General features: G+C 43.2%; 2 protein-coding genes across 4 annotated transcripts; both read right to left on the reverse strand.

Moving 5' to 3' along the window:
• Positions 1–998: 998 nt before the first annotated feature.
• Positions 999–8,691, reverse strand: LOC133890764 (universal stress protein PHOS32-like). Of its 3 annotated transcripts, XR_009904101.1 has the most exons (5): positions 7,749–8,691; positions 5,560–7,018; positions 5,349–5,453; positions 3,104–3,147; positions 999–1,309 (listed from the first exon to the last, which is right to left on the reverse strand). XR_009904101.1 is itself a non-coding variant. In XM_062331290.1 (3 exons), exons 1-2 carry the CDS (start codon positions 8,545–8,547, stop codon positions 3,140–3,142), a joined length of 807 nt encoding a protein of 268 aa, XP_062187274.1. In that variant the 5' UTR covers positions 8,548–8,689; the 3' UTR covers positions 999–1,309; positions 3,104–3,139. The 3 variants fall into 3 exon arrangements, 1 of the variants encoding a protein (XP_062187274.1); XR_009904102.1 differs by lacking the exon at positions 5,560–7,018 and having other exon boundaries at positions 7,749–8,690; XM_062331290.1 differs by lacking the exons at positions 5,349–5,453; positions 5,560–7,018 and having other exon boundaries at positions 7,749–8,689.
• Positions 8,692–10,307: 1,616 nt separating this feature from the next.
• On the reverse strand, positions 10,308–15,529 carry LOC133891753 (probable mixed-linked glucan synthase 8). Its single transcript, XM_062332496.1, has 3 exons — positions 15,062–15,529; positions 12,311–13,046; positions 10,308–12,161 (listed from the first exon to the last, which is right to left on the reverse strand). The coding sequence occupies exons 1-3, from the start codon at positions 15,322–15,324 to the stop codon at positions 10,518–10,520; spliced, it is 2,643 nt and encodes an 880-aa protein (XP_062188480.1). The 5' UTR covers positions 15,325–15,529; the 3' UTR covers positions 10,308–10,517.
• Positions 15,530–26,525: the final 10,996 nt, after the last annotated feature.

The following is a 26,525-nucleotide window of genomic DNA, read 5'->3' on the forward strand; positions in this document are numbered from 1 at the left end:
TTGCTATTGAAAGGGCCCATGCTGTCAACGTGTGCCTGATGACAATTAGTAAACACGGCAGGTGGCTGGAGTGAAATATCCGCCCCTCAAAAGTGGTGATGAGTGGCGTACTATCACAAAAGGTGACAGGTTGAGCCGGAGAATGAGCAGCTTAGATGCATTAACACGTTATAGAAAAGGATCGAAACAAGAAAGTTAACGGCGAGCTGTTCACCTAATTATTCACAGAATTCCAACAAGATTTTCATTGTCCCGTCCGTGCGTGTAATCGGTAGAATTAGATGACCCGTGGAGAATAACAAATAGACTACCAGAGAGTATCAACAAATTCCCTCATCAATCACTAAGTTCCAGAACCCGATCTCTTCGCAGCAGCTGGGCATCATAGCATTTTTCTCAGCCCCACACGACACATGAGTACTGGCAAGGCCAAGGATCCAATACTTGCTAGTGTTAAGGAATTGATCTTCTGAACCGCATGAATTGTTAAACACTTCCAGATGAAAAGATGTGTTCACCAACTCTTTTGGAAACCAACACATTCAGAACTCGAAATCTATGCATGTGATTTTCGGTAAGATCTTCATATCATGATTGCATGATATAGGGACCCAAACTAAAAAATTGCAATGGCACACGTCCATACAGAAGCATATTCTAAGAGTTCGAACAATAACTGCTTATAAATCGAAAAATTCTAAACCAGCCAAGTTTTCAAGACTGAAAAAAAAGCTAATCCAATTCTGTAATAATTGTGGTCGACACAAACTAATCCAGTATAAATCCATAAAAGATGGGTTTCATAGTTTCCATGTGCCAAAAAGGTAGTCTGAACTGACTCTAAACAAGAGAATATTCCACAGGGCAGATAGTACCAACCAAGCTAGGGAACAAGGCTCTAGTACAGAAACATCTAGCTTTTTAAAGTACATTCAGAAAATAACGTAAATTTCTCCAGGCAGGAAATTGGCAATGAACATCTAAAGATTCATGAAATCTACCACAAAGTTACTTTTAATTAAAATAAAGCAAAGCAAACGAAAAATATTGCGGAGGTGATACACTTGGTTCTAAAAGTAGTCAAACTGTAACTTTCGTCAGAAACAGTGGATCCGAAGAAAATACAAAGGTTCTAATGCACAAATATTCACCAAGCAGGTGAACAGTTAGACAAGCTACGTGAAAGAAGGCAACTGAAGATACAACAAGGCAAAAGCATTGACAGGCATGAGCAATGAAAGTTGACCAAACACCAGATGTCCTCAGTAGAAACCACCAGCCAACGGTTGACTGCTAGAATCTTTACATGCTGTGGAAGGAAATGGCAGGAATTAGAGGCAAAACAAAAAATCGAAGGAAATTAATCTAACAGATGTATGGATAGTAAGACCATTTGGTGGTCGTAAAATCAGATGCTAGGGCAGTGTAAAATCATGCTTAAATAGTGCAATTCCCAAAAGTTTCAGTTAACCATTGTTCTTAAGGCAGAAAGGCATGGTGCGGCCACCCACCCCCTTATCGCCTAGGCACTTAAGGCGACGCAAAGCTGACACCATACACATAATATATATTCTCGGTCTTATATATAGTTACTCCAGAAGAGAAGAAAATAATTATAATAAAAAGAAGGGATAATTTTGTTTTTGCCATTAGCAGGATCCTAGTTTTGCTTCTGCCATCGTGTTTTATCACTTTTCGTTTCTGCCATTGGTTTGCAATTTGTAGTTCATTTTTGCCATCGGTTTTGCAATTTGTTGTTTGTTTTTGCCATCGGTTTTGCAATTTGTTTTTCGTTTTTGCCATTGGAAAAACAGCAGGAAGTGGCAAAAACAAACAATAAATCGCATAACCGATGGCAAAAACAAAATCTGATAAAACACGATGGCAAAAGTAAAACTAGGATGTTTGCTAACGGTAAAAACATTCTTTCCCTAAAAAGAAAGAGATGGAGATTGGGCCTTCATAACTATCCAGCTCATTACCCTTGCTACTATTGCACCAACCCACCACAGCCATGTACTAGATGGCATGTTGTCCTTGTCAGTTGACATCCACCCACCACACGTCCAGGCCACAAAGACAGCAGTAACACTAGGGAATGCCACCACAGATCGCCGATCAAATCGAGCGACGTCGCAGCGAATGGATGGCACAGAGGGAGCAGCAACAAGCTGTCAAGCCCCACCACCCCAAGCCCCTTCACTAGACCCTGAATCGCCTGCTGCCGCCGCCGCTCCCTTTCAGATCGGACGCCGCCATGGTCGACCGGAGGAGTGCTGCTCTGGCCACCGCTGGAGCCAGCAGCAACAGGGATGGGGAGGCGGTGGCTGCTTGTCCCTGCTAGTTCCACTCCCGCTCCTCTTGTTTGTGAGGGGTGGAACTCTCTTATCCCTCCCTCTCCTCCTCTCCATCTCTGATTTTAGCAAGGCACCGGGGACGCCCAGGACTCTAGCAGCGCCTCATCGCCTAGACGATGCCTTAAAAACAAAGCAATTAACTGTCTATGAAATAACCAGTGACAGGTTGGAGGTGGCCGTACAAAACAGTATCGTAGTGAAGTGCTAGTGCATGGGAGGAAAATGATCAAATCAAAGGGAGCTAAGATTTTTCATTAGTATCAATTATCAAAGGATAGGGCAGCTGGTCCCTTCAATAGTATTTTAACCTTATACGAATATAGCATTGTTCAGATCCATCTGGGGTTCTGCAGTGTAGCTTTGGGCATAAAATAATCATGTTACCCAAAGCCACAATTTGTTGCTTGGGACAACAGTCAAGCTTCCCATATATTTCCCATCGGGATTATTAAGCATACTCGAACCTCCCAACTTATAGTGAATATTTCATTTGAAGTTTTAGTGTATAACTTGCCGTACACATGTACCTACATTACAATAGGCTACAAAGATATCATATTTTTTTACTGTATTTAAGGTTATACTCTTAACATTATACCAAATGTGCTGCAACGTTATCTTGAGAGAAAAATAGAAATTTTGAACCCAATGGGTAAGGAATTACTGTTAAGAAAACATTGGATAGTGGAAAACTATCAGACAACAACCATACAAACTAAATGGAAAAAGTTTAATCCTATGCTCACCTGAATCCAGCGGGACTTCACAATACATCAACCCAATCAAGCATCTGCAGCAATATCACCAATTCAATATATTAGCTAATTAATCATGTAGGATCCTTGACATGGTACAACAACAACAACAACAAAGCCTTTGTCCCAAGCAAGTTGGGGTAGGCTAGAGATGAAACCCACAAGATCCTTGACATGGTACATGCAAATGAATGTCATTATTCAATCTATCACAAATATCACTAATAAGGAAGCAAGAAATTTCGATAATCAGAAGAAAAAAAGTACAGTTCTCAGTTTTTTTCCAGGTAGTAACTCAGCTAGCATTAACACACAGCTTATTACTCCAGTTATTAGTTTATTACAGATTGATAGCACACAGATAATGAAATCTCAACCAAAAGAATCCAAACTGTTAGCTAATCCTTCTACTATTCGGAAGCTAATAAAGTGTACAACTACTTATTCTTTGAAAACAAGGAAATTTTGGAGATATCTTCAACTATTCCACAAAGCTATTTAGGAAACACACAGTTATGCTAGCTACAGTCTATAAGAGCAGACAATGCACAAACATAATTTTCTAAGTATCTGTTCATTGGAAGTTACTAGATAGTTAATCACAAATATTAAAAGGCATGGCACCATTGTTTCTGTTAAATTAAACCATCCAAGTGAAGAGACATGTTGAAGCATACCGATTAAACAGTATAGTGAAACGGGGTAATACAATTCAGATATATATCATCAACTTTTAAGTCTCATTTTCCCATACCATGCTCATGGTTAATAATAGGTTTCAAAAGTAAAAGAGTCTGTATAAAGCAGGTTTGCCTAACTATTTATTTCCTAAAAACATGCCACTTCTAAAGCAGGTTTTGCACTTTTCTATAGCATGATCTGAATCGATGACACAAATGGATCCCACTGCCTAATAGTTGCTCCCAGCATCTCCCTGATCCCTTCCCTTCCTACCTTCATGATAGTTTTTCTGAAACTAGATAGTAGAACAATCCTAATTCACAGAAACAGGCCGTGCTGCAGGTACAGTTTCTCTATTTCAGCTGAAGCCATGGCCATACAGGGGAGTTCATTTGGGGCATAACAACCCTTTTACAAAGTATAGACTACAGGTAAGTTACAGATACTGTATGGTAGGTTTACAGCTTACAAATGGATAGCAGATGAATTTCTTTGCTGAAGGCATATCTGAGTTCAGTGATTAATTATGCGCACAAGCCAAACAAACTATGCAGAGATAATTGTTTCCAAAGAACAAGTGATCATTGTGATCAGGTCCTGTGGGATAGATGGTTATGCAGAAGCTGCTTGGTAGGCTGCAATCTGCAGGTGAAACTCATACTCGTGCCAATACAGGAGTGCAAGGAAGGTCTGCTTGATCACCAGAAGGCACCAGCTCAGTATCCTGCATAGAAAATGGTAGGGGAGAGGTCCATGCCATGGTTCATTGCTAAGCTAGATAGTAGGAGGCTGGGTTCCAAAATATTAGTACTGCCTTAATGGGATATTCGCTTCCTTACAAGCTAACTCAGTTTACTGGAGAATCATTGGCATCTGTATTAAGAAGTTAAATACATCCAATTGTATTATTGTACGCACATAAGTGAAGGGGAAGGGATAAGCAATAAGATAACGAGAATTACATCTTAACCTTTTTTGGGTTTATCAATTCCTAAGACAATAGGTTAACCTATAAAATAATAAGACTAAGCATGAGCAAACAGACTAATAAATTTACTCTCAAAAGCTAATCAAAATTCTTCCTCCAAAATGTCCAATCAGGTGAAGGACAAACGTAGAGCACTAGTGAACAAACTAGAAACTTTCCTCAAGCTGAAAATAAAACTAAATTTTCAGACTTAATCGCTTTTAGACATAAAGAACTATTTGGGGTACAACAGAAAAGCTAAAACACTCATGGTCTATACTTTATATCCTTTGATTGGAAAATGTGAAGCAAAATGACCAGACATTTAGTTGGTAGCCTAGGTACTGCAACGCTACATGTACAATTGTACAGGACTACACAAACGCTAGAACCATTAAACCTTGAGATGAGGTGACCGTAACAATGCAGAGCTAAATCCTTCACTTATACACCATACAACAGTTGGCTTGACCCAACAGTCATGTTCCACAACTTATTCAATGTTAACTGGGAAGTAGACCTAATAAATGTAACAAGATCTAATTGAAATCCATATCATGATTCAAAGGAAAAGTATAAAAGCCATACCCCATAATCCTTGCTAACTCTCCCTATCTATCTATTATCTTAATATTTGAGGTGCAAAAGGAGCCTCCGCATTCGCTCTCATGGTCATGAAATTACCATGTTAATCTGAAAAAAGAAAAAAATCTAGACCACTCATTATTATGAACATCTAACAAACTAGATTTAATCAAAGAGTCAATATCAAATACGATTAATAAATAAGAGATATAACTCTTTTCTTATTTAATTTATTTTAAGCCATCAAAGTCACGACACCATCCTAGCATCCCAAGAACACGAGAAGCAGTCAGGCTACAAAATAAAAAGGAAACAAAGCCGTCGGTACAGATTTGTTAGGCGGTGCAGTAGAAGCAGCAAAGAAAGAAGGGGAGGACCACCCCGGTCTCTGTTTCCTCGCCCATGAAATCTGGATGGCACCGACCCCTTCACGACACGACTTCGACAATGATGAATCGTGACGACCGTGAGGAACTTGAAGACCGCGGTGACCGGGTGGCACGACCCTTAGGTCCCTATCTGACAGAGGTAGCACGGGGTTTGACCGAGAGGTGCGGCCACCATATCTGCAGCGGCTCCAAGATCGGCACAGGACCAGTGATAGCATGGGGAGATGGGCAAAATGGAGTGCCGATGTCAGGGGCTGTCCGCCAGTAATCGCTGCTTAGCGAGATTAGCCTTTGCTGTAGACTAATTTGAAGGAGGCGTGTGGAAGAACGAGGGTGAATCGGGAGGATTCAATGGCTCAGATTGAGAAGATCAGCCTACGCAAGCCCACTAGCGCGCTTTAAGGCGATGGTACCCCGAGCCTGCGCTACGCGGGCAGATGATGGGGAATCGCAATGATGGCACCACATGCCATGATTGGTGTGATGCTTCAGTTCAGCACGGTTAGGACCACCGATTGGAGAGTTCGGATGAATTCATTAATTTCATGCGGTCACAGGTGGAGGGGCAGCATGGCAACAACGCTCCATCAGCCTAGAGAGAGAGAGAGAGAGAGAGAGCGGTTTGGGTGGTGAATCTGTGCAGAGGAAGGAGACCGAGAGGGAGTAAAAGAGGAGTTGAGTTGCCGATACAAGAGGATGTGCGATGCACCGTCCCGTCGCAATAGCAGAAGGAAAACGACACGGTCGTGGCATGGGCTAGCGTACCGATTGGGCCAGCTTGGGCCTAAAGGAGTAAGGACCCACGTATACAATATCTTTTCTCTTTTTTCTAATACAGTGATTTAATCTCGATTTGTCAATGCTTTCAAATGTGCTCTAAATTTTAAAAAAATTATGAAAAATATTAATGTATGTCTATGGTTTCCATACTGTCTAAGAAGCAAAATATCTAAATAAAGAGTCCAAATAAAATAAAATTAATTATAATTGAAATTGGAGTTAGAATAGAAAAAAGAAGGATTTGTATCAAATATAGTCTTAGAAAAAATCAAATACCTAAATAAAGTCCATGTAAAGTACAATTAATCAATAGATTTGTTGACACGTAGCACAAGATCATGATGCTAGGTAGGCGTCAAGGGAAGCCACCATTCACATACTATAAATGGTCAACAAGGGACACTAAGGACATTGAAGCTAGGCTTGTGCCGCGTACCTCGCGACTGCAGCCACAAGGAGACGAGGAGCTACATTTGACTTAATTCATCAAGGAAGTTAAAAAAACTGACAATAAATTTGTTGCACAGAACGAGATAATGATGTCAGGTAAACGACAAAGCAAGGCACAACCACAGAATGCATATGGTGGAGCCGCGACCTATGGTGGCTACAAAAGGACACCTACAAAGTCAAGGATTAATAAGCAGAATGCAACCGGTAAGAGCTAGACTTGGACCAGACAGCTTGCCGTCACAGCAGCAAGTGGGTGAAGAGCGTGGTATGTATCTTTGTATGATCAAGACATGCCTATACAACTATGTTTGACTAGAATGTTATATAAATTCAGTAATTAGACAATAGATTTATTGATTGAATGTATAAATGTAAATTTACAATCGAGGTGAGTACATAAAACTAGCAAGTACACAAAACTAGCTGAGTAAATATGCTGGCCATAAATAATTTTCTCTATTTTTCTCTTCATCTAACATAATTTTATCTCTTCTTCTAATTTTATGCATTTTGTCTCTAAATGGCACTAACCTCATTAAAAAAGCTAAAGATACTACTTTTTAACCAAAGATTATCGTGACAAAATATTGCGGCGTAGCTACGCTATTAGCGTGGGCCATCTTGCTAGTTCAATTTAGTATAACTACTTAGCTAGTTATATTGATGTAGAATAACCTCTAGTATGCACATCATCTTATTTTCAGTTGAAGCTTTGGTACATTTCGTATAAATAATGACGGCAGGCACAGACACATGCACAAGCAACTATAAAATCAATTACCCTTGTGCTCCTCAGTAGCATCATGGTATTCAGCCTCCTCCTCCGGCACAGGGTTCAGCACTTCCTCTGCACCCGCCGTGGTCTGCACACCACCGGCCTCCCCACCCTCTGCCACACCGTCATCAGGGGAACGCACCACCACCACCGGGCAAACACAGTGGTGCACACAGTAGTCGCTCACGCTCCCGAGCCTCCCCTTGCTGGTCCTCCGTGAGGCGCCAAACCCTTTGCTCCCCATGATGACCGCGCTGAGCCCGAGCCTCTCGACCTCGAGGCAGAGCCTCTCCTTCATGTCGTGGTCCTTGACGATGTGGACCTTGTAGGGGATCTCCGCGTCCTTGAGCGGCCTGGCCAGGTCGTCGGCCTTGAAGGCGGTGAAGGCGTCTAAGTCGTCCTCTATCCTGCGTGCGGCGGCCTCGGCATCGTCGCCGTCCTCATCGGCGCCGCCGCTAGGGTTAGCGTTGGCGCGGGGGAAGGAGACGTCGACGGCGCCCCAGTCGGCACCGTAGAGGACGGAGGTGGTGCGCACGTGGAGGAGGATGACGGCGTCCCCGGGGCGGAGGTAGTTGGCGACGGCCCAGCTCACGGCGTAGGCGGACTCGTCAGAGAGGTCGACGGCGATGGCGATGCGGCGGTGGGAGGAGCCCAAGGGGGCGGCGGCCGCGGCCGCGCTGAAGAAGAAGCCGGGGGACTCGGGCTGGAGGGAGGCCGGCGTAGGGGGGCGCGGGGCCGGTGCCTTCACCGGAGGCGGCGGCGCCGCCAGCGGCAGGTCAACGGAGGGGTTCGCCGGGGTCTGCATCGCGGGGTCGGGATCTTCTGCGGATTCCGGTGCGTGGGGCGGCGGTCGCGAGGGGAGGGGAGAGCTCGCTCGCTTGTGCTTTGGTAGTTGCTCAGCTGGGGAGGGGAAATTTGGGATTTTGCTATTCTCATCGTTGGCGCTGGCTAAAATAGCATAGGTAAACACGACCTCGTTAAAATGTCACTCTCGCTGATGCCCATCTCGTTACAATGTCACTGTCTTTTTTTCCTTAATTTCTTTTTTTTCAGCTGAAATCAAACCTGGATTGACGAATTTGCCTGGCCGAAATGCATACAGTCACCTTGTTTCAGTCACTATGTGTTTTTTCCTCGTATGCTCCCAACAACCATACAGAGGCTACAGTAGGCAAGAGCAAATCAATCTTAAGCTGGGCTCGAGATTTAGATTAAAAAGACGTGATTTTAGCTGAAAAAGAAATGACCTCAAACTGATCCATAGAAAGGGCATGTTTGGCCAAGGGTAAATTCGTTAATTCAGGTCTAATTTTAGCTGAAAAAGAAAAGAAATTGAAAGGAAAAAAGACAGTGGCATTGTAGTGAGGTGAGCATCGGTGAGAGTGACATTTTAGCAAAGTTTGTTTACTAACAGTATTTTAGCGAGCGCCAACGATAAAAGTAGTAAAATCCTAAATTTCTCGCTGGGGAGGGGGTGGGGAAGGTACGGGAAGGAATGAAAGACTTAGACGGAACAAGGGCGTAAGTGGAAGCCAAAGCGGATAAACTTATCATGAGTCAGGATGCCCGTGGCTTTGGACATGGCAAGATACAGAGGACGACAGATAAGGACAGCGTTTGGACGGGTCTGCGACCTGACGGCTCGGATCAGCTTAGCCTGCACTCTGCATTGTGTTGGTTCTCCGCATTCCCCCCTCCCGAGTGCTAACTAGAGTGACTAGAGATGTGTAGAATCTTAAAAAAAATCTATTTTTATTGTCTATATTTACTGTTGTAGTTTGACTCGATAGATGCAGTTTTTTATCCGTTTATACAAACAGATTTATTTATTAATATTATAAAATTATTTTTATACGAGTAACCAATCAAAATCTTAGCATCTATTCATGCGACATCAGATCCAATCAACCAAACATAAATTCAATTCAACCTGCCTAAACAAATATAATCAATCAAATATTTTTTTCAATAAATATGACTCTGTTTAATTTGTTTTCCCTCGACCGCATATATGATACAACTTAACTAACCTCATCAGGGAACCAAACACACCTGTACTGAAGGTTTTTTTCCTCCCAATTCTGAGGCAGGGTTTTGAATTACTGAATCAGCATTTCGTTTGTTGAATGATCCCACGGTTTATAAACCCTTGAACCAAGAAAATTAAATTAAAATTGGCAATAAACAACTTTATCGATGTGTTTGGTTTGAATTACTGAATCAGCATTTCGTTTTTGAATATATATTTTTGCTCAAGTTTAGTAAGTCCAACCGTTAATATTGCCAAAATTTGACTTCCCCCATCGCAAAAAAAAAAGACTTCCCCAAGGTGCACTTGGATGGGATAGTGCGCATCAAGGAGAATTATTAGCTTATCTTTTTTGAACGGAAAACAGTGAAGGAATCCCCACTGCAAAGTTTATTCAAACGAGAGCATAGGTACAAGAAGGAACATTATTATTAGCCTATCTTGCTGCGCATTGTTCCTTTGCTTCACACGATCAGTTGCAACTTGCAAGGTTGTTAAGATAAGGCCCGAAAATTATGAGCTAAAAAACATGTCTTTCCATCACCCTCTGTTTTCACCCCCGGATAGCCATGAATATAATCAAACACAATTGAAACATGCTATGCAAATCGAAGGCTCCAAATCAACAATTACATCAATCACTCACCATCAACAACACAAATCTCTCTTTTTCTCACCCACAATAACAGAGACGAAACTATCAACAACGGGGAACTGGTACCACTACAGCAATGAAGACCACAAGCCTAAAAACCCCAGCTTGTTGGGAAACTGGCACCACCTGAATGTCTAAAGTGGAGCCGAACAAAACCAGTACGCATGGCCTGGATGGCGACATCCACCAATGCGATTACAATGAAGGCAATCACCAAGAGAATGAACAGAACATAAGGTCTCTTGCTCCACCTTCCCATGATCCCTAGAGCAAACGGGTAGATCAGCACCAGAATCCATGCATTGAACACCAGCCCGAGGGCCGCGTCCGCCATCTGCAAGAGTGACCATCCTCCCACGACGGCCTTGCCGATCGCCGTGCCAATCGCACAAACATTCACGGCTATCACCACTATTGTTGGGATCAGCAACGGAGCCCACTGCACAGTGTACAGTTCAGCGAACTTCTCGCTCACGCCGCTCGTAGCCTGCTTCGCCGTCAGCTTGAATGAAACACCCTTCCCACGAAAGACTAGCTTCAGCACTATGTGCAGCGTTGCCAGTGGGTACACGGCTGTTGCCCCGATGATGTAGAACTGCTCGTTGCGGATCCAGTCCAGCAACGTGAGGCCTGCCCACTTAATTTCGACCACACCGATCAATTCTGTCATTGCTATGACGATGACGAGGTACAGCACGTACGTGGGAAATGGCTTCTGTATGTAGAACTCGCCTCGGAAGATCCATATGACTGGGAAGAGGAGATAGAAAACAAGGAATATGGATGAGATTGGGTAGGCTGTCATATTGGTGTAAGCAATCCGTTGCATAGGGTGGAGTCGACGGCCAGCAAGGAGTGGGCAGTGTGAGAAGAACATCTCAAGGGAGCCGCCCGACCAGCGCAGGATCTGGCAGAGGCGCTCAGTGAGGTTGATCGGTGCAGTGCCGCGGAAAGCATCTGGTTCGATGCGGCAGTACATTGAGCGCCACCCTGTTCGGTGCAGTCGGAAGCCGGTCACCACATCCTCCGTAGCGATGTTGTACACCCAGCCGACTTCCTTGCCAAACTGAGTCCCGCCCTCATATGCACACTTCATCACATTGGTCAGCTCTGCCATGACTGACTCATCAAGTGCCGGTTGTGACGTCATGGACCATGCTTGGTTTGCTGCTGCCGGTATGGAGTTGATGAAGGACATTGAATTGCCAAACTTGTTGGGGTTGTCCACGATCTTGACATCGTCAGGTCTCCAACGGGGTGGATCGGCACCGTAGAGAGCAATCCGGCGGAACATGCAGCCGGTGCCAACATAGGAGGGTCCCTGGATGCCATTTAGACCGAGCAAGGTGGCATCGAAGAAGACACGGTTGTGATTGCAGTACCTGTCTGTTGGGTCGACATCATCAAAGCGTTGTGGGAACTGAACGAAAGCGGTGTTGTCGCCGTCACGCCGATCAAGCATGAAGCACACTGCAGCACGGAAGGCCTGTGAGTTGTTGACGTAGTGGTCACAATCAAAGTTGATGATGAAGGGCGCGTTTGTCAGAACTGCAGAGACGCGCAGCTGCACGTTCATGGCGCCTGCTTTCTTTTGATGGTCATAGTCCGGGCTCTTCTCACGGGAGATGTAGACAAGCATCGGGAGGCGCACATCAACAGCACTGAAGTCTAGAGGATTGTCAGCACTTGCTGGTACACCAAATTGAGGCTCATTGCCTGGGTGATTCAACATAACCTATTGAACAGCCATGTTGGGGGGTAATAGATGAATATACTTCTTACATTACTCATGTATGACTACTACTATAAGTTAGCACTATAGAAAAGTAATGTTTTTTTTACATACAAAAAAAAAAGAAATTGAAAGCCAGTAAAATTTTATACCTCAACAATTCCAGCATGTTGTCCTTTCTTATGGTGCTCAGCTGGGTCAATCCATGTGCCTGGCCACTGTGTTCCATCTGCCATCCAGGTTGCCTTTGCACCTTCTTTGGCCTCTGCATTGTATGCATCGGAGCGTTGGGGGATTTTGGTAAAAAGCGCGTCCAAACGCACCTTGAACTCATCGTACTCCCTAGACATGCGCCTATGGTCATCAACAAACTCATCTGGTGCATTTCCTGTGTATGGGCGTGCCTTCACTGCAAAATAGCTCTCAGGAGCTCTTGGTTCGATGCAATGCTTTCGGCAAAAGGGTACCCACAGCACAGCAAACTTTGCAGTCTCAAGCAAGCCCTCATAATGGATTATTGATCCGCCATCATCAGAGAGGTAGGTAGCACTCCTATCAACTGGGTAGTCTACGGCAAGAATGGATAGGATAGAGTTCATAGTGTAGATCATAGGCTCGTTTATAGGATCAACGGTGTTGATAAAAACATCAAGGCGAGGGAGATTGGAGTTTCCATCAGGCAGATCGAACTGTTGCTTCAAGAGGGCAAGGTCTGGGACATGCTTGATAGGGTTGAGCTTTGCGACTTGGTTTAGCAACCAAGTGACGCCAAACCAGAAATCCCCAATAATCGATATCCACCACAGCCACATGCCATCGGCGTATGGGTGCCTGACGCGCCATATGAAAAATAGGATGATAGCGATCAATCTGAGCAAGGTCAACAGCCTGTTGCACATGAATGAAAACAAAATTAGAAAATCTGCTCAGGGAATACCGCTACAAGTCATAACATTAGAAGTAGGATAACTACTACAGTATGAATAACTAGTGTCACTGTACCTATATGAGATTTATAGCACAACGAGAACTTAAAAAGAAAAGATTTACTGCACAATAAAATCACGCTATCCAGTCCAAGGCAACTGATTTGTAAAATTCGTTATAACATGTCAGTAACGATATGAAAAACTACACTACAGATTTGCATCCATTCATGTACACTGCATTTAACTTCACGAGATGGGTTCTTCAACTGGACATTTCGCATATTCCGATTGCACAATGCACATGGGGCATTTCAACTCTCAGCAGCCGCTCATCGCGCCGGGCATCTAGAACTCAGAAAAGACAACGCGACAAACCTAGCGGGACGCGCCGAGAAAACGGCAGGGGCTGCGCCTGCGCGGCGGCTCAGCGCTCTCCGGCGACCCGTGCAAGGCGGTGCTCTGCGGTGCCGCGAGCAGTGGGGCCGGACCACCCGGAGAAGAGAGGTCGGGAGGGCTCCCGGCTGGACGGAGAAGCCTGGGATCCGGGAGCGTGGGCCGAAGGATGGAGGCGCCGCCCCGCCCCCGACGTTGGTAGGGTTACCACTCGGTCGTCGCCGTCGGTCATCGCCGTGTGTAATTATTGCAATGTTGGGACGAGGAACGGGAACAGTAGCAGGCGGGAATAGTGGTGAAATTTCGGGAATTTTGGAGGAGCGAAATATCTAATTCGAAATTTGATATGTACGAAAAATCTTTACTATTTAAAAAATATACAGTGATTACTGTTTCTCTCGTATGTATTTCGCTTTCGATATTTTTAACGTCTGCTTTCCGCTCCGCTCCCCATATGTGCCCACGTCCCGTACCCACGCTCCCGCATGTTCTTACGTGAGCCGATCTGCCGCGCACGCTCTCATACCCACTCCCGTGTGAACTCGCCTACCGCACAGGAAGTATTTCCGCGTGTGGCCCCACGTCCGTATTACGTATAAAATATATGCACGTAACTAGTAATTAAAAATTTAGTTGAAATTTTATGAATTTTAGTTGTTTCACCGGTGATAAAAAAATATAAAACGAAACTGAAATCCCAGCCGGTGACTGACGGGCGGGGCCGACTTTGGCTGCGACTTTTTACCGGGCAGCCCGTTGGGCCTTCAACCCATAGAGGACATACGCGGGTTCTTCGTTCTGACAAATGGGCCAGGAATTGCTAGCAGCTGAAAGATCGACCGGGCTTACATTCTATTGGCCCAGTGATTACGCTTGAATGCCTCCCGATAACTGGCGAGGTAGTGAATCATGTGACTGGCGTCACAGAAAAAAAAAGTGAATCATGTGACTTGCACACGATTACACCAACTCGGTGCACCATTCCTCTAAGAAAAAAAAAAATCCGTGCAGTACTGATCTCTCTCTCTAAACTCGCAGCTTAGTGGATTTTTTAATGAAAACAGAAAAGTCTCCTCCTGCTGGTTTATATTCAAAGAATTCTACTACTTTTTTAAAAAAATAGAAGCAATTAGGACCCTTACGGTGGAACCTGTATACCCGAGTTTAAGTTCTAGATTCAGCACATATGCTCGTATATATTTTATTAAATTCTGAGAGAAATAATACATACACATATGTGCGTGTTCAGTGTTTAAAACATGTTTTATGAGATTATGTTTCTAATCTTGTTTAAACATGTGTTATAATTGTGAACGTGAATGTAATATACTGTGTGTGTCCGGCTTATACTTTAAAAATACGAGCACCATTGTTGCTGCCTCCATGGACATGTGTAATTGTGTGTGTCCGATTTATACTTTAAAAAAAATAGAATTCTACTCCTAGACCACACGTCCCAAAATGGACATGTGTAATTGTTCATTGGCGCCCCAAAATGGTAACCATGAGCTTGGCTAACCGCAGAAGCATATGCAAGCATGCGCGCGAGCAGATTAATCAGGCGGGTACGATAGTACGAACCTATAGGGGTGCAGGAGGACGCCCTTGACCCTGTACGTCCGGAATAGCAGCGGCCGCCGCCCGTCCTCGCCACCGTCCTCCACGGCCGCCGCCGCATCCTTCTCGTCGATGGGCGTCCAGTACTTGTCCATCGGACTGATGGGCTTCCTCCCTCCGTGTCGCTTGCCGTTGCCGTTCGCCACCGGCGCCGGCCGGCCGGCGACGACGACGCCATTGTTGCTGCCTCCATGGCCGGCACCGTTCGCCGCCGCCTGAGGAGCCATGCCTCCTTGGTTAGCAGCTGGCAGCTGGCTAGCTACTCAATTAGCTGCTGGGCTTAGCTCCCTAAGACAAGTGAGGAAGCTGGTCACTCGGTGCACGTAGAAGGCTATAGGAGTGTGAAGATATATACACTGATCACTTGCACTTTAAAAAGAAAAAACCCTCCACACTGATCACTTGCCACTTCCAAAAAACAAAACGCATACTCCACACTGATCACGCACCCGTCGGTTAGAAGAAGCGATCGAAGAAGGACGAGCTGTCGGCCTCATCTCTCGGCAAGTCGGCATCACGAGGGTACAGAGCCAGCACGAATAAATTATCGCCATGCGTTGCGCCCCATACATAGAAGGTGATGAGAAGAACACTACACGGCAAATATAAATTAACCATCAATCATATCGTCCATCACACATAATATCATAATTCCCACATCGAATCATCCAAATCGTTGATCACAGCTATAAGAGAATACGGACCAGATATAGCCAAGCAAAGCAATCATCGATATATCAAGTACTTGGGAACATGAAAGATATATGATTGAAGTTGCTTGGCACTTACAATCCTACTAAAATTTATAATGCAAGAAACTTCCATTAAACCGTTTGGATGTAACACTGGAGTAAGAGAAGAGATGAAATCAAAGGAATTTTTTTCATAATGTCTATAAATCCTCCAAAATTCGTGTACAACATGCCATTCTATGGGAATTTTGTAAGAATTCTAGATGTCCAATCATTTGTTGCAAAGAGTGTAGGAACAAGATTGGAGACTAGATGTGAGGTGAATAGACACATTAACAAATTTCTTACGAAATCGACGACCTTCTCCTATTTAGATCACCTAACGTACCTTAAAACTCAAGCGGAAGTAAAAATAGATTTTTTTTTAACAAAACAAGCAAAAATAGAGAGACATTTTAACAAGAGAAAATCGAGACAATACGACTCCACAGATGGTATATGAATCATATGTTTGATTTAAGATCAATACATATGTCTTAACACTCAAATTGAGGCAACACGACTCCAAAGATGATATATGAATCATAGTTTGCAAAGAAACAAGAAAAGATGAATAACAAGCAATGAAACTCTCCAAGTTAATTATCTACAGATAAGAGAATTTAAGACTCAATCACATAAGCATATATATGTGAATTTTATATCTCTAGCAACAAGAAGAATGACCTCGCAATGTGTTGAAATTTCAGCCAAAAAATCAAAACGAAAATTAAAACCGAAAACCGAAAAATTTGCAAACTTGCAAGGGAACCAATAGAGGGAAAATAGAAAGAGGGGAATTCAAGCATATGCAAAAAGATAAACTTCATTACTCAAAGAGATCAGCCCTATTTTAGACAGATTACAAAGATTTATCTCTCAAAACTCTCACATATTATATAAGCTAAACACTCATCATTCTCTCATCTAAAAATCTAGCTCTAAGCTCTCAAATGGGTAGCACAAGGGGGTTCAAATGGCTGATTCAAACTCTCTCATAACCTACCCCTCTATTTATAGACCTAGAAAACTTGATCCTTAAATTTTCTAACTTTTTACTAAAATATCTCTATCTTATAGTACACTCCTACCTACCACCGAGGATATTTTGGTCTATTTTCTTTTCCATTTATCGGACGACTGTGGTGCCTTCACGACTTAGCTTCATCTCAATGCAAGCTTCACAATGGTACCACGTACTCCTCCAGTCCTCTCACGATTTTAAGGACAAACCGTGAAACTACCTACACGCTTCTCAAAGCGTGACTCGTCGTCTTGCTTACATCTTAAGCAAGCGCTTCGATGTCGATACGTGTACTCCATCATGCGATTCTGACCATCGGTAAGTCTCTTCTACTCCCGATCCCTCGGGTCACCTTGTCCTTTGCACCAACATCTTCTTCGCTTGATTTTATCAATACATCATCTTCATCCATCTTCAATGCTCTACTTGACCTTCACGTATTCAGCTAGAATTACCCTTGACTTCGTCTGGCCTCCTTGGTCGTCTAGCACCAAGCACTCCGTTTGGTCCCGATCATCCCATCGTCAACCGCTAAATTGCATTCATCACCTGCACACCATAAAACAAGCAAACATATATCTTAAACTCCAGTTCCAATTGGTCTATAATCTATATGCTCAAATAAATCCCAAATCAATTCAAATCACATCAAAACTCATGTAAAACTGAAGATCATCAAACCAAATAAAATATCAATATTAATCACTCATCGTAAGTAAATCACGACTTATTTCAAGTTAGTTTCTCAAAAAGCTCATACGATTTTTCGTATAGGATTCAAATTCTTTAAATTTCTTTCATTTTTCCTTTGCACCAAACGGGCCTAACGGATCTATGCTAAAAACAAAAACTTTGCATGCACAGAACGTGCACGCTATATAAGTAATATTCGTCCATGTGCCACATATCACTGTTCGACCATACGAATACTCCAGCTTGGAATTGGACGGGAACTCACACCGACACCGTGCTGTGGGTACAATCTATGAATTCGCACCGCCGCGCGCCTGAGGTATATACATCTTCAGATTCAGCACGAGCAGAATTCAAAATAACAATTGTTAATTGTGGAGCTGTAGAACCAGCACGGTTTACCTTTTCGGTTTAGGAAAAAATGGGACCCCCACTTCAGCCGATATGGCCGAAATTCGGAAAAATTCAGAAAAATTCGGTCAGAAATTATTTAAAAAATTCGGAATTTTAAATGAAATTTGATTGAAAAATCCAAATTTGACCAAAAAATTGTTTAAACGATGAGTTGTACTCAACGTGGTTGCTGTCGGTTGATTTTTCTTATACTAGTAAACAATACACAATTTGTCCACATCATTCGTCTTTTCTCTTTCAGAGTGCCAAGCAAGACCTGAATATTTCTTGAGATGGAAAGATAGATGGGTATTGTTCTATTTCTACTTCAGTCACCAACATACTTCTTTCTTCGAGTTGTCCTAACTCTCGAGACTATGAGACAATGAGGTGATAGTCTGGCAGGAAAAAAAATGTCTTTCATTATTTTACGATTTGTAATACCCGTACTTTAGCTATCTATTTAAAAGATGACGGATTGTTCACACATTAAAGCGTGCCACAATACTAGCTATAACCTATATATCCTGCGTGTTTGGGTTTTCGTGCTATTGATAGCATGAGCTCGTTGCAATTCTCTACGGTGAAAATCATATAGTTCTGACTCTTATCTCAAATTCTCATACATTGCATTTATATTGAAATAGTACATCAATTACATTGAGGTACATACCCTTGCCCAGTTGCATATACACACACCTGTGCATCTTGCATCTGTAGTGGAGGAGTCTTGTGCTATTTTGGTAAAAAGGAACGTTTATTTTCCCAGCGAGATCATTTTATTGGTGGAGGTCAAACTTGCAGAACCTAGAAACCATTCAGAGTTAGAAATTCTTTCGAATTCTCTATGACTCTTAGAAACCATTCAGAGTTAGAAATTCTTTCGAATTCTCTATGACTCTCAGTATGTGTCTATTTAGCATAGCACAACTTATGGTCAAGAATTTTAGGAGTGAAGGTTTATTTAGCTCCTAAGTATGATTTTAGCAATTAATGATAGTACATATGGACTAACAATTGTGTTGAAAATGGTTAATATGTTGTTACATAGGTGATATATAGATGATTGAGTATAGATTCATTGAGAAATGCCATACGATTAAAAGAGATGTATCAAGATTAATGAGTTCTAGGTGATGCTTATAAGATAAAGGAGAAGATTTATAATAAGTATAAATGCTAAGTTACTAGTGGAGAACAAGTAACTAAAGGTAGGAGATTATCAATTGAGTTTTATGGACTAACTCATATGCTATGTACTTAACAGTGAGTGAGGTTAAGTTTTATATAAAGATTAACAATAAGAGTGAAGCTCAAGTTACTTGTGAAGATCAAGTGACACTACTATAAAACCAATCATAGATGGCGGTTCATCACTGTCGGTTGTGCAAGAATCGACAATAAAAATGTATCACTACCGATTCTTAATCTTCCGCACCTGAACCATGCTGGAGTTGTTAAGAACTAGCACTGATAGTCGGAATCAGTGTTGGTTCGTGTTATAAACCGGCATTGATACTGACTATCAGTGTCGGTTCTAGCTACGAAGCCCCACTGATAGTCCGTCCGGACCCAGAAATTTTGATCAATTTTAGTTTTGGCTCGCCCTCACATTTGGATCCAAAGATATTTTGCTCGGCTCTCCCTCTGTATTATCTCCTTCATATCTACGTCGACCGACGTTGCCTCGTCTTCCATACCATCCACGCTGACTACGTCCTGGAGTCACTGTTTGGCTTCCTCGGCGATGGCTGGTTCACCTTCGTGGGTGTCAGGGTCCGCAACAACGTGACCAAGCTGAGGGCCGGGTACGGGTTGGAGGTGGCGTCAGCGGTGGACCTGCGCCACCTCGCCGCCGACATGCTCAGGAGGCCCGAGCTATGCTGCGTGGGGCTGGAGGCGCTGGTGTGGTCTTTGCAGGCATCACTTGTAAATATTCTGCTCAAGTTATCTTGAAGTTGTTTTCGTGTGGATCATACTAGTCATGTTAATGTATGCATGTCATTTGGACTTGAATGTTTGCATGCGATTCGTGTTGTTCTTCGTTGTATGATGCATTTGGGAGCTGTTTGATGATTGTCGTGTGAATTCTTTGCTGCTTCTGGATTTTGGTACCTACTCATTGTATTTTGCCGAGATGTTCAATTGTTGGGCCACATTGTGCGTGCTTGTATTCATAGCAACAGCGATAGTCTCGGAATATTGAGCCGCCCAAAACGTTGGTTTCCTACAACCTGGGCCAGAGCTATGTCGAGCGTGAGGTGGAGGGGGGAGGCGGCCTCGACAGCAAGCCAGCGGTGGCATATGAGGTAGTAGCGCTTGCGGCCGTTGGAGCCGAGGAGGTCGAAGACCAAGCAACAGAGAGACACGTGTGCGTGACCGACCATGCGATGGAGAGCGGGTGGTGGGGGCAGTGTCTATGGTGGCGGCAACAGAGCTAGCTCGTTTTTTATTGGCGTAGACTTTCACTACCGACCAATCACTACCAGATGCAAAATCGACAGTGAAAGGCCTTTTACAACCGGCAGTGATCTATGGTTTTGTAGTAGTGTGACTTAAGGTATGAAGTTGTCAATTAAATTTTATGGACTAACCTATGTGCTTTGTGCTTAGGAGTGAGTTAGGGTTAGGTTCCATAAAAGGCATGAATTGAATTAAGATATTCAATATGCCAAGTTGAAAGAGTAAGATCAAGATAAGTTTAGTGGATAACTTCTGTGCTTGATGCTCGCGGTTCATGACAAGTGGTGAACCGGATGAAGATGATGAAAAGAGAGAAGTTTTCTACGCTTGGTGCATAGGAAGCAATCAAGTGTGCTTCATTGAGTTTCCCGAGATCAAGTGAAGATCAAAGTAGGAATCGAGGATGATCATCATCATCAAGATGAAGAGAAGTGATGACAAACCTTGAAGATCTATGAGAAGCATCAGGGTTTGGATGATGTGTTCATCAAGTCCGGCCGAATTGCTCAAGGCGAAGGTATAACTAGATAGGTTTTCTAGTTTTGTCGGTTTCAAGAAGTTTGGTGGTAAACCGGGCTATATGATCGATAGCCATACTATCAAGAGGGGCTGTCAAAAGTGTTGCTTGATTATTGTGTTGAGTGCTCAAACCATGCTTAGTGCGGGATATGTTTGTGTTGAGAGTTTGTTTTAGGAATCCAGAGTATCTAAAATGTGTTTTAGATTTAACCCTTTTGTATTGTCGGTCTTAGTGGCGAAAAATATTTGTAGCCAAACCTTAGTAGTGTTTGGTATATTCCATGTGGTTCCTAGTTTAATCTTAGGGGATTAAGCTTTGAAAAATTGGTGAAAGTGTTTGAATCGGTCTTAGAAGTGTTTCTAGATTTGATCCAATGTAATTGAGATCATGAATTAAGTAGGGATGTGTAGCCCTCTGAATAAACTTCCCATAGAGTTTAAAATTGTCGAAATCGGATATCGGGATCAAAAGCTATCGCCGTTTTTAGAGGCTTAGCTGTGCTGATCTCGGAAGTTCCGATTTTGGACCGAAAGTTCCGAGTTAGTCGGTTTCGGCTTCAACCCGAAAGGAAGCTCTCGGTTTTAGTTTTCTCATGTAACCGGAAGTTTCAGTTTTGGATCAAAAGTTTCAAGGTCAATTATCTTTTGACTAGGAGAACGATGTTAACCAAAAGTTCCGACTTAGGACCCAAAAGTTCTAGGTTAAGCCAGAATACCTGTAACGACTAGTTCTTTAGAGTGGAGTATAAATAATCATTTGCCTCCTTGCATGGGGGCAAAGCTTTGAGGTGGTTTTTGCTGCCTTTGTGGTGCTTGCGGGAGATATTAGAACTTGGTATTCCACCTTTGAGTGCTCCCCTCCCGTCTCTATTAAGAATTTGTGAAAATCAAGCTTTTGTGGCTTAGTGAGGATAGAGTGAGGTGTGTGGAGCTTAGGTTGCTTGCACGTGTCGCATTAGTTGCGTGTGTTTGAGCAATTGGTGTTGATTGTACGTGGTTCGGGAGTTTGTTACCTTTGGAGACCACTGTCTCTTAGATGAATCAGTGGTGGATTACCGACGATCTCCTTAAGTGAAGATTATGAGAGGCCCAAAAGTGGTTACGGAACTCACCATTTTCGGAGTGGAGGAAGAGTTGGCCATAGTGAAGGCGAGGAGTGCATGTGTGCAACCTCGTGAGGAAAAGGGTTGGAAAACACCTGGCTCAAGTGTGACTGAGCTTCCACAACAGAGATATAGGATATTGGTGGATATCTAAATTTCGGTAACAAATCATTTATCTCTGTATTTTTTTACTCTTGTTTATTACTTTGATATCCATATTTGTATTCTTATTTGTATGTACATTGAGTTAATTTTGTGATATTAAAATATGTTTTTTGAGCTGATCGGAAGTTTCGATGAACAGTATTGGGACATCTGATGAACAGTAAAATTGGAACTTATGATGAACAGTACCGGAACTTTCGATTAATAGTAAAATCGGAACATCCGACAAATAGTACTGGAACTTCCGTTGAACAATAGTTTCAGGCCTTTTGATTACAGTTTTCTTGCATATCTTGCTAGATTTGAATAATCTTTATCACACCATAGGATTGTAACATTCACACTTATTTAGGGTGATTATGCACTAGTTGAGCCTAACATATTTAGATTTTTCAATTGTGAAAAATCTGTTAGTTTATTTCTGCTGTAAGTTTAGTCCAAATAGTAAAAGGTATCGAAGTTTTATTAAAACGCATATTCACCCATTCTAGGCTACATCATTATCCTTTCAAGGAGAATTTTGAAAAGGACCCAAACCTTTCACAAAAATTCCAAACAAGTCATTTGACTTTTCCAAGACAGAGCTATTTGCATAAAAGCCCCTCATTTTTTGGAAAAATCACAATGCGACATAACCAATACACAAACCAGTCCAAACTGACCTAGCCCAAAGACTCATGGGCAAGTCCATATTATTGCCAAGGACCTAAATACAAGAGTGCCACATTTCCAATAGAAAAAGAATTATTTTTAATAATTCTTTCTACAAGTTTAGCCTAAAAAGCCACAAATTATCAGCATTGCCACAGCCGAAATACTTAAATACCCTTTTCTTCAAAGCTAAGTTTACCATGACATATAATGAGCCAAATGTATATCTACCATGACTCAAACTATACAAATGGTGAGATGTCATTTCGCAAAATTAACAAGACATGCATACTCCAATACAATTACACAAATCACTATACCTAAACATGTTTTTGACTTTTCAGCCAGATAAATCTCCGTTCGGGAGAGACTACTCCCCATGCTTCATCCGTGTAGGAGCTTGCCACTGCACCCATGATCACCACAACTGACCCTCTGCCTGAGGTTGTTCCCCTGGGCGTGAAGATCACCACGGTCATGGAATTTGCCTAAGTACATTTGTATTCATACTTGCTATCTCATCGTTATATAGAGGCAAGGCTTAGATGTCAACTATTTCCAAACTCAAGACAAAATGAAGGAGTTGAGCCGAAAACCTAGAGATGGAACTCAATTTGAGACCCAAATCGTGTAGGAGTACTATGAGGTCCAACCAGAAGATTAAGAGATAGGATGGGATAGAATGAGACGTGGCTTATGTAGTGGTCGGCATTCCTACGTGCTCCGACTGGTTCTATTCAAAGGAAAGAAAAGAAGCTCTCACTTATCTTATGCTTTCCTAGCTATCAAACCGCGAACGAAAGAATTGATCTTGCTGGATTGAAGTGATAGATGATATCAGGTACTCCGTATGAAGCGAGGCGTGCGAAAAGAAATAGCAACGGTATTACAGTGCCTCTGAGTTATCTCGTACTCGCGGTTTGACCTACCCAACCGCCATACCCAATCGAAAAAGGATGTTATCCAAACGCATTTCAAGTAGTTGTAGTCAAACCCGACCTGCTGACATGCCCTTAGGCAGGGAATTTGTATCTTATGTCTTTCAGAACCATGTTAAATAACCTTAATGGTACTTCATTCATGAAGTAACCTTAAGTGTTGGTGACTTTTTGTCAGTTGCCCTACATTGCTTCTGTTATATGCTACTATGGTGTGCTGGTATTTCGTTATCTTCCACTATCGAAGTAATGACTGTAGACATGACATTCTACCTTGGAAGAGGAATGTTGAGTCGCCACACGGTTTATGTTTGTCTGTTTGTTTGATGGGATGATTAGTTTGTTCTGCTGTGAATTCTGATCTCTGATCTATGTTTGCTATGCAAGTCCATGTGTTTATTTATTTATATAATATGCATGCATTATTTTTCTTCTGCATGTGATGATTCCGTTCAAGACATGCCCCTTCAAGATCTGGTTCGATCTATATATGTGTATTTTTAAGTTTACTGTGACTGTTAGTAATAGACACATAGACAAGGAAAATTTCAAGTAATGCATTCCACTTGCTCTCTCTATGACATGTGGGCCATGGACCACTGTCATAGAGACACGGGTAGCATTTTATGGATTGACCAATCTTTGGAGTACGTAGTTAGCATAGACAATGGATACATTTTAGCTGAAATAGGATGTTGACCCTACATGATTTTAGAAACCTTAGAACATTTGGATCGAGATGTCCACCTGTAGGGGCGCACTGATGCAGCGCATGCTTTGGCACATAGAAATACAATCCCTTTAGAATCCATTATCTAAAGGCTAAACCTTTTATATAAGCTATGGAATGCAACCCCTTCGGAATTCGTCATCCAAAAGCTTCCTTTTGGATAATTTATGTCTTAATTATATATGGGCACCTTAATTAAGTATAACTGTATAAGATCAAAGCTCACGGCATTCAAACATGGTTATTTATGAACATGATGTACGTAAAACACATGGTACCACGATACACATGGCCGTCCTTATTACAACACAGCAGCCTTAGGCTGTCAAAACATATGGTAACAAAATAGCCATAATCCACCACACTAAACTGAATATCTACCCATACTTAGGTGGAAATTTCCATAGCTGTAGTCTCCAAAGACGGCATGCAAAAGGTATGTGATGCTGCTCCTCTTTCTTCTAAACCAAGGACCAATATGTCCCATCTAAAGATCACCTGTATGGAAGCAGATGCAAACTCAGCCAAAGGTACCAAGCAGTTGCAATCTAGTAGATTCAAACGTCACACAAATCCAAAGGTATATATTTAGAATTGTTATAGCATCAGTTCGAATTAAGGCCCCATGAAGAATACATGCATAATTCCTACGTCTCAGCGTATGACGGGTCGTACATCCGCGTCGCGTTCTCATCGCTGGCGGTTGGTCACCGCACCTACCTTCCTGCCGCCGCATCGATCGATCGATTGGGTCAGATTCCGGAGCAGACGATACATCACATCTGACCCTTCAGTTAGGAAGATCACAAGATCCAGATAAGCATTAATAGATATACCATCAGCTGAGCCGTTGCCGTCCAGCTTTGCTCGCGTGCGTGCGTGCTCTCGGCGCTCATCAGGTGCTTGGCGATCTAGTCTGCCGTGCTGCATCATTGCGTCCACTACTGGCCGCTCCCAGTCCTATTCTTTCGTGCTCTCGATTTCTTTTCGTGCGAGGTAGGCTGCACGATGACGCTGATGCCAGTTGCAAGTGTCGGTGAGACGTAGCCGACGAAGGAGATACCAGCTAACGACCAGAGAGCTTTGGGCCCGGCAGAGCGCCGGCACGTACCCTACGGCTAAGGGAATTAGGGAGCTGGCCTGGCCTTGATCAACCAACAACCATTTCCACTCCGGCATCTGTATAGTGAGCAGACACAAACCGACGCCAGTGCGGCGTTGTGTAGTCCATGCAGTGCGGCGCCTAGTTTGCTGCTCGGCGAGAGCTGCCCGACCGAGGAAGGACAGTTACCGGGTGGCGACTGGCCGGCGAGCCAGCGCTGCCCGCCTGAACTCCACATCTGCTTGGTGGCGTTGGTGTACGCGGCTGCGCGGGAACACGGACACGGCGACGTGCTTCTCGGCACGGGCGAGGTAGGCCAAGCGCCTCGCCGTTGGAACTCGGAAGTCATTGTTGCAAGCGACATCTGCTCGAGGAGAGGGGGCTGGGGCTGGGACTGGGGGAGTATGGGAGGCAAAAATAAGTGGAAGTAAATTCTATAGCACTCTGTCTGAAAAGACTCTTATGAAACCTCATCAATATCATCCATCCTGTTATTCAATGACTGAGTTAAAAAAGAGAGAGGGAGTGAACATGTGTCATCGTATGGGAAAGAATTTTTTATAAGATTAGTTATTATAGAATTCGCTTACAAGGTCAGGAGTGAGGAGGAGGGAGGCGATGGGCGCTGTTAGGAGGGGTGGGCCGTGTGTTTGTCCTTTTGGACTCTAAACAAGAGGGTTGTGATGGAGAAATGGGCTGGGGAGTGAGGGCTTGGCATGGTTGGCGTAGGAGGGCCGTGGGTCGATCAAATCGGGGGAAAAAGATTGGCGATGGCCTAGCGGGCTACGCAATAGTTCTATGGAGTTTGGAGACACATTTGAAACCAACTTCCTACCACGGTCCCGCTCCCCCCACCGTACCGCCTTCGCGCCATCAGCTCTCAATGCCTTGATCGGCCGTCCGCTCTTCTACTCCT

The sequence above is a fragment of the Phragmites australis genome, chromosome 14 (genome assembly GCF_958298935.1).
Source record: "Phragmites australis chromosome 14, lpPhrAust1.1, whole genome shotgun sequence".
Taxonomy (NCBI): Eukaryota; Viridiplantae; Streptophyta; class Magnoliopsida; order Poales; family Poaceae; genus Phragmites; species Phragmites australis.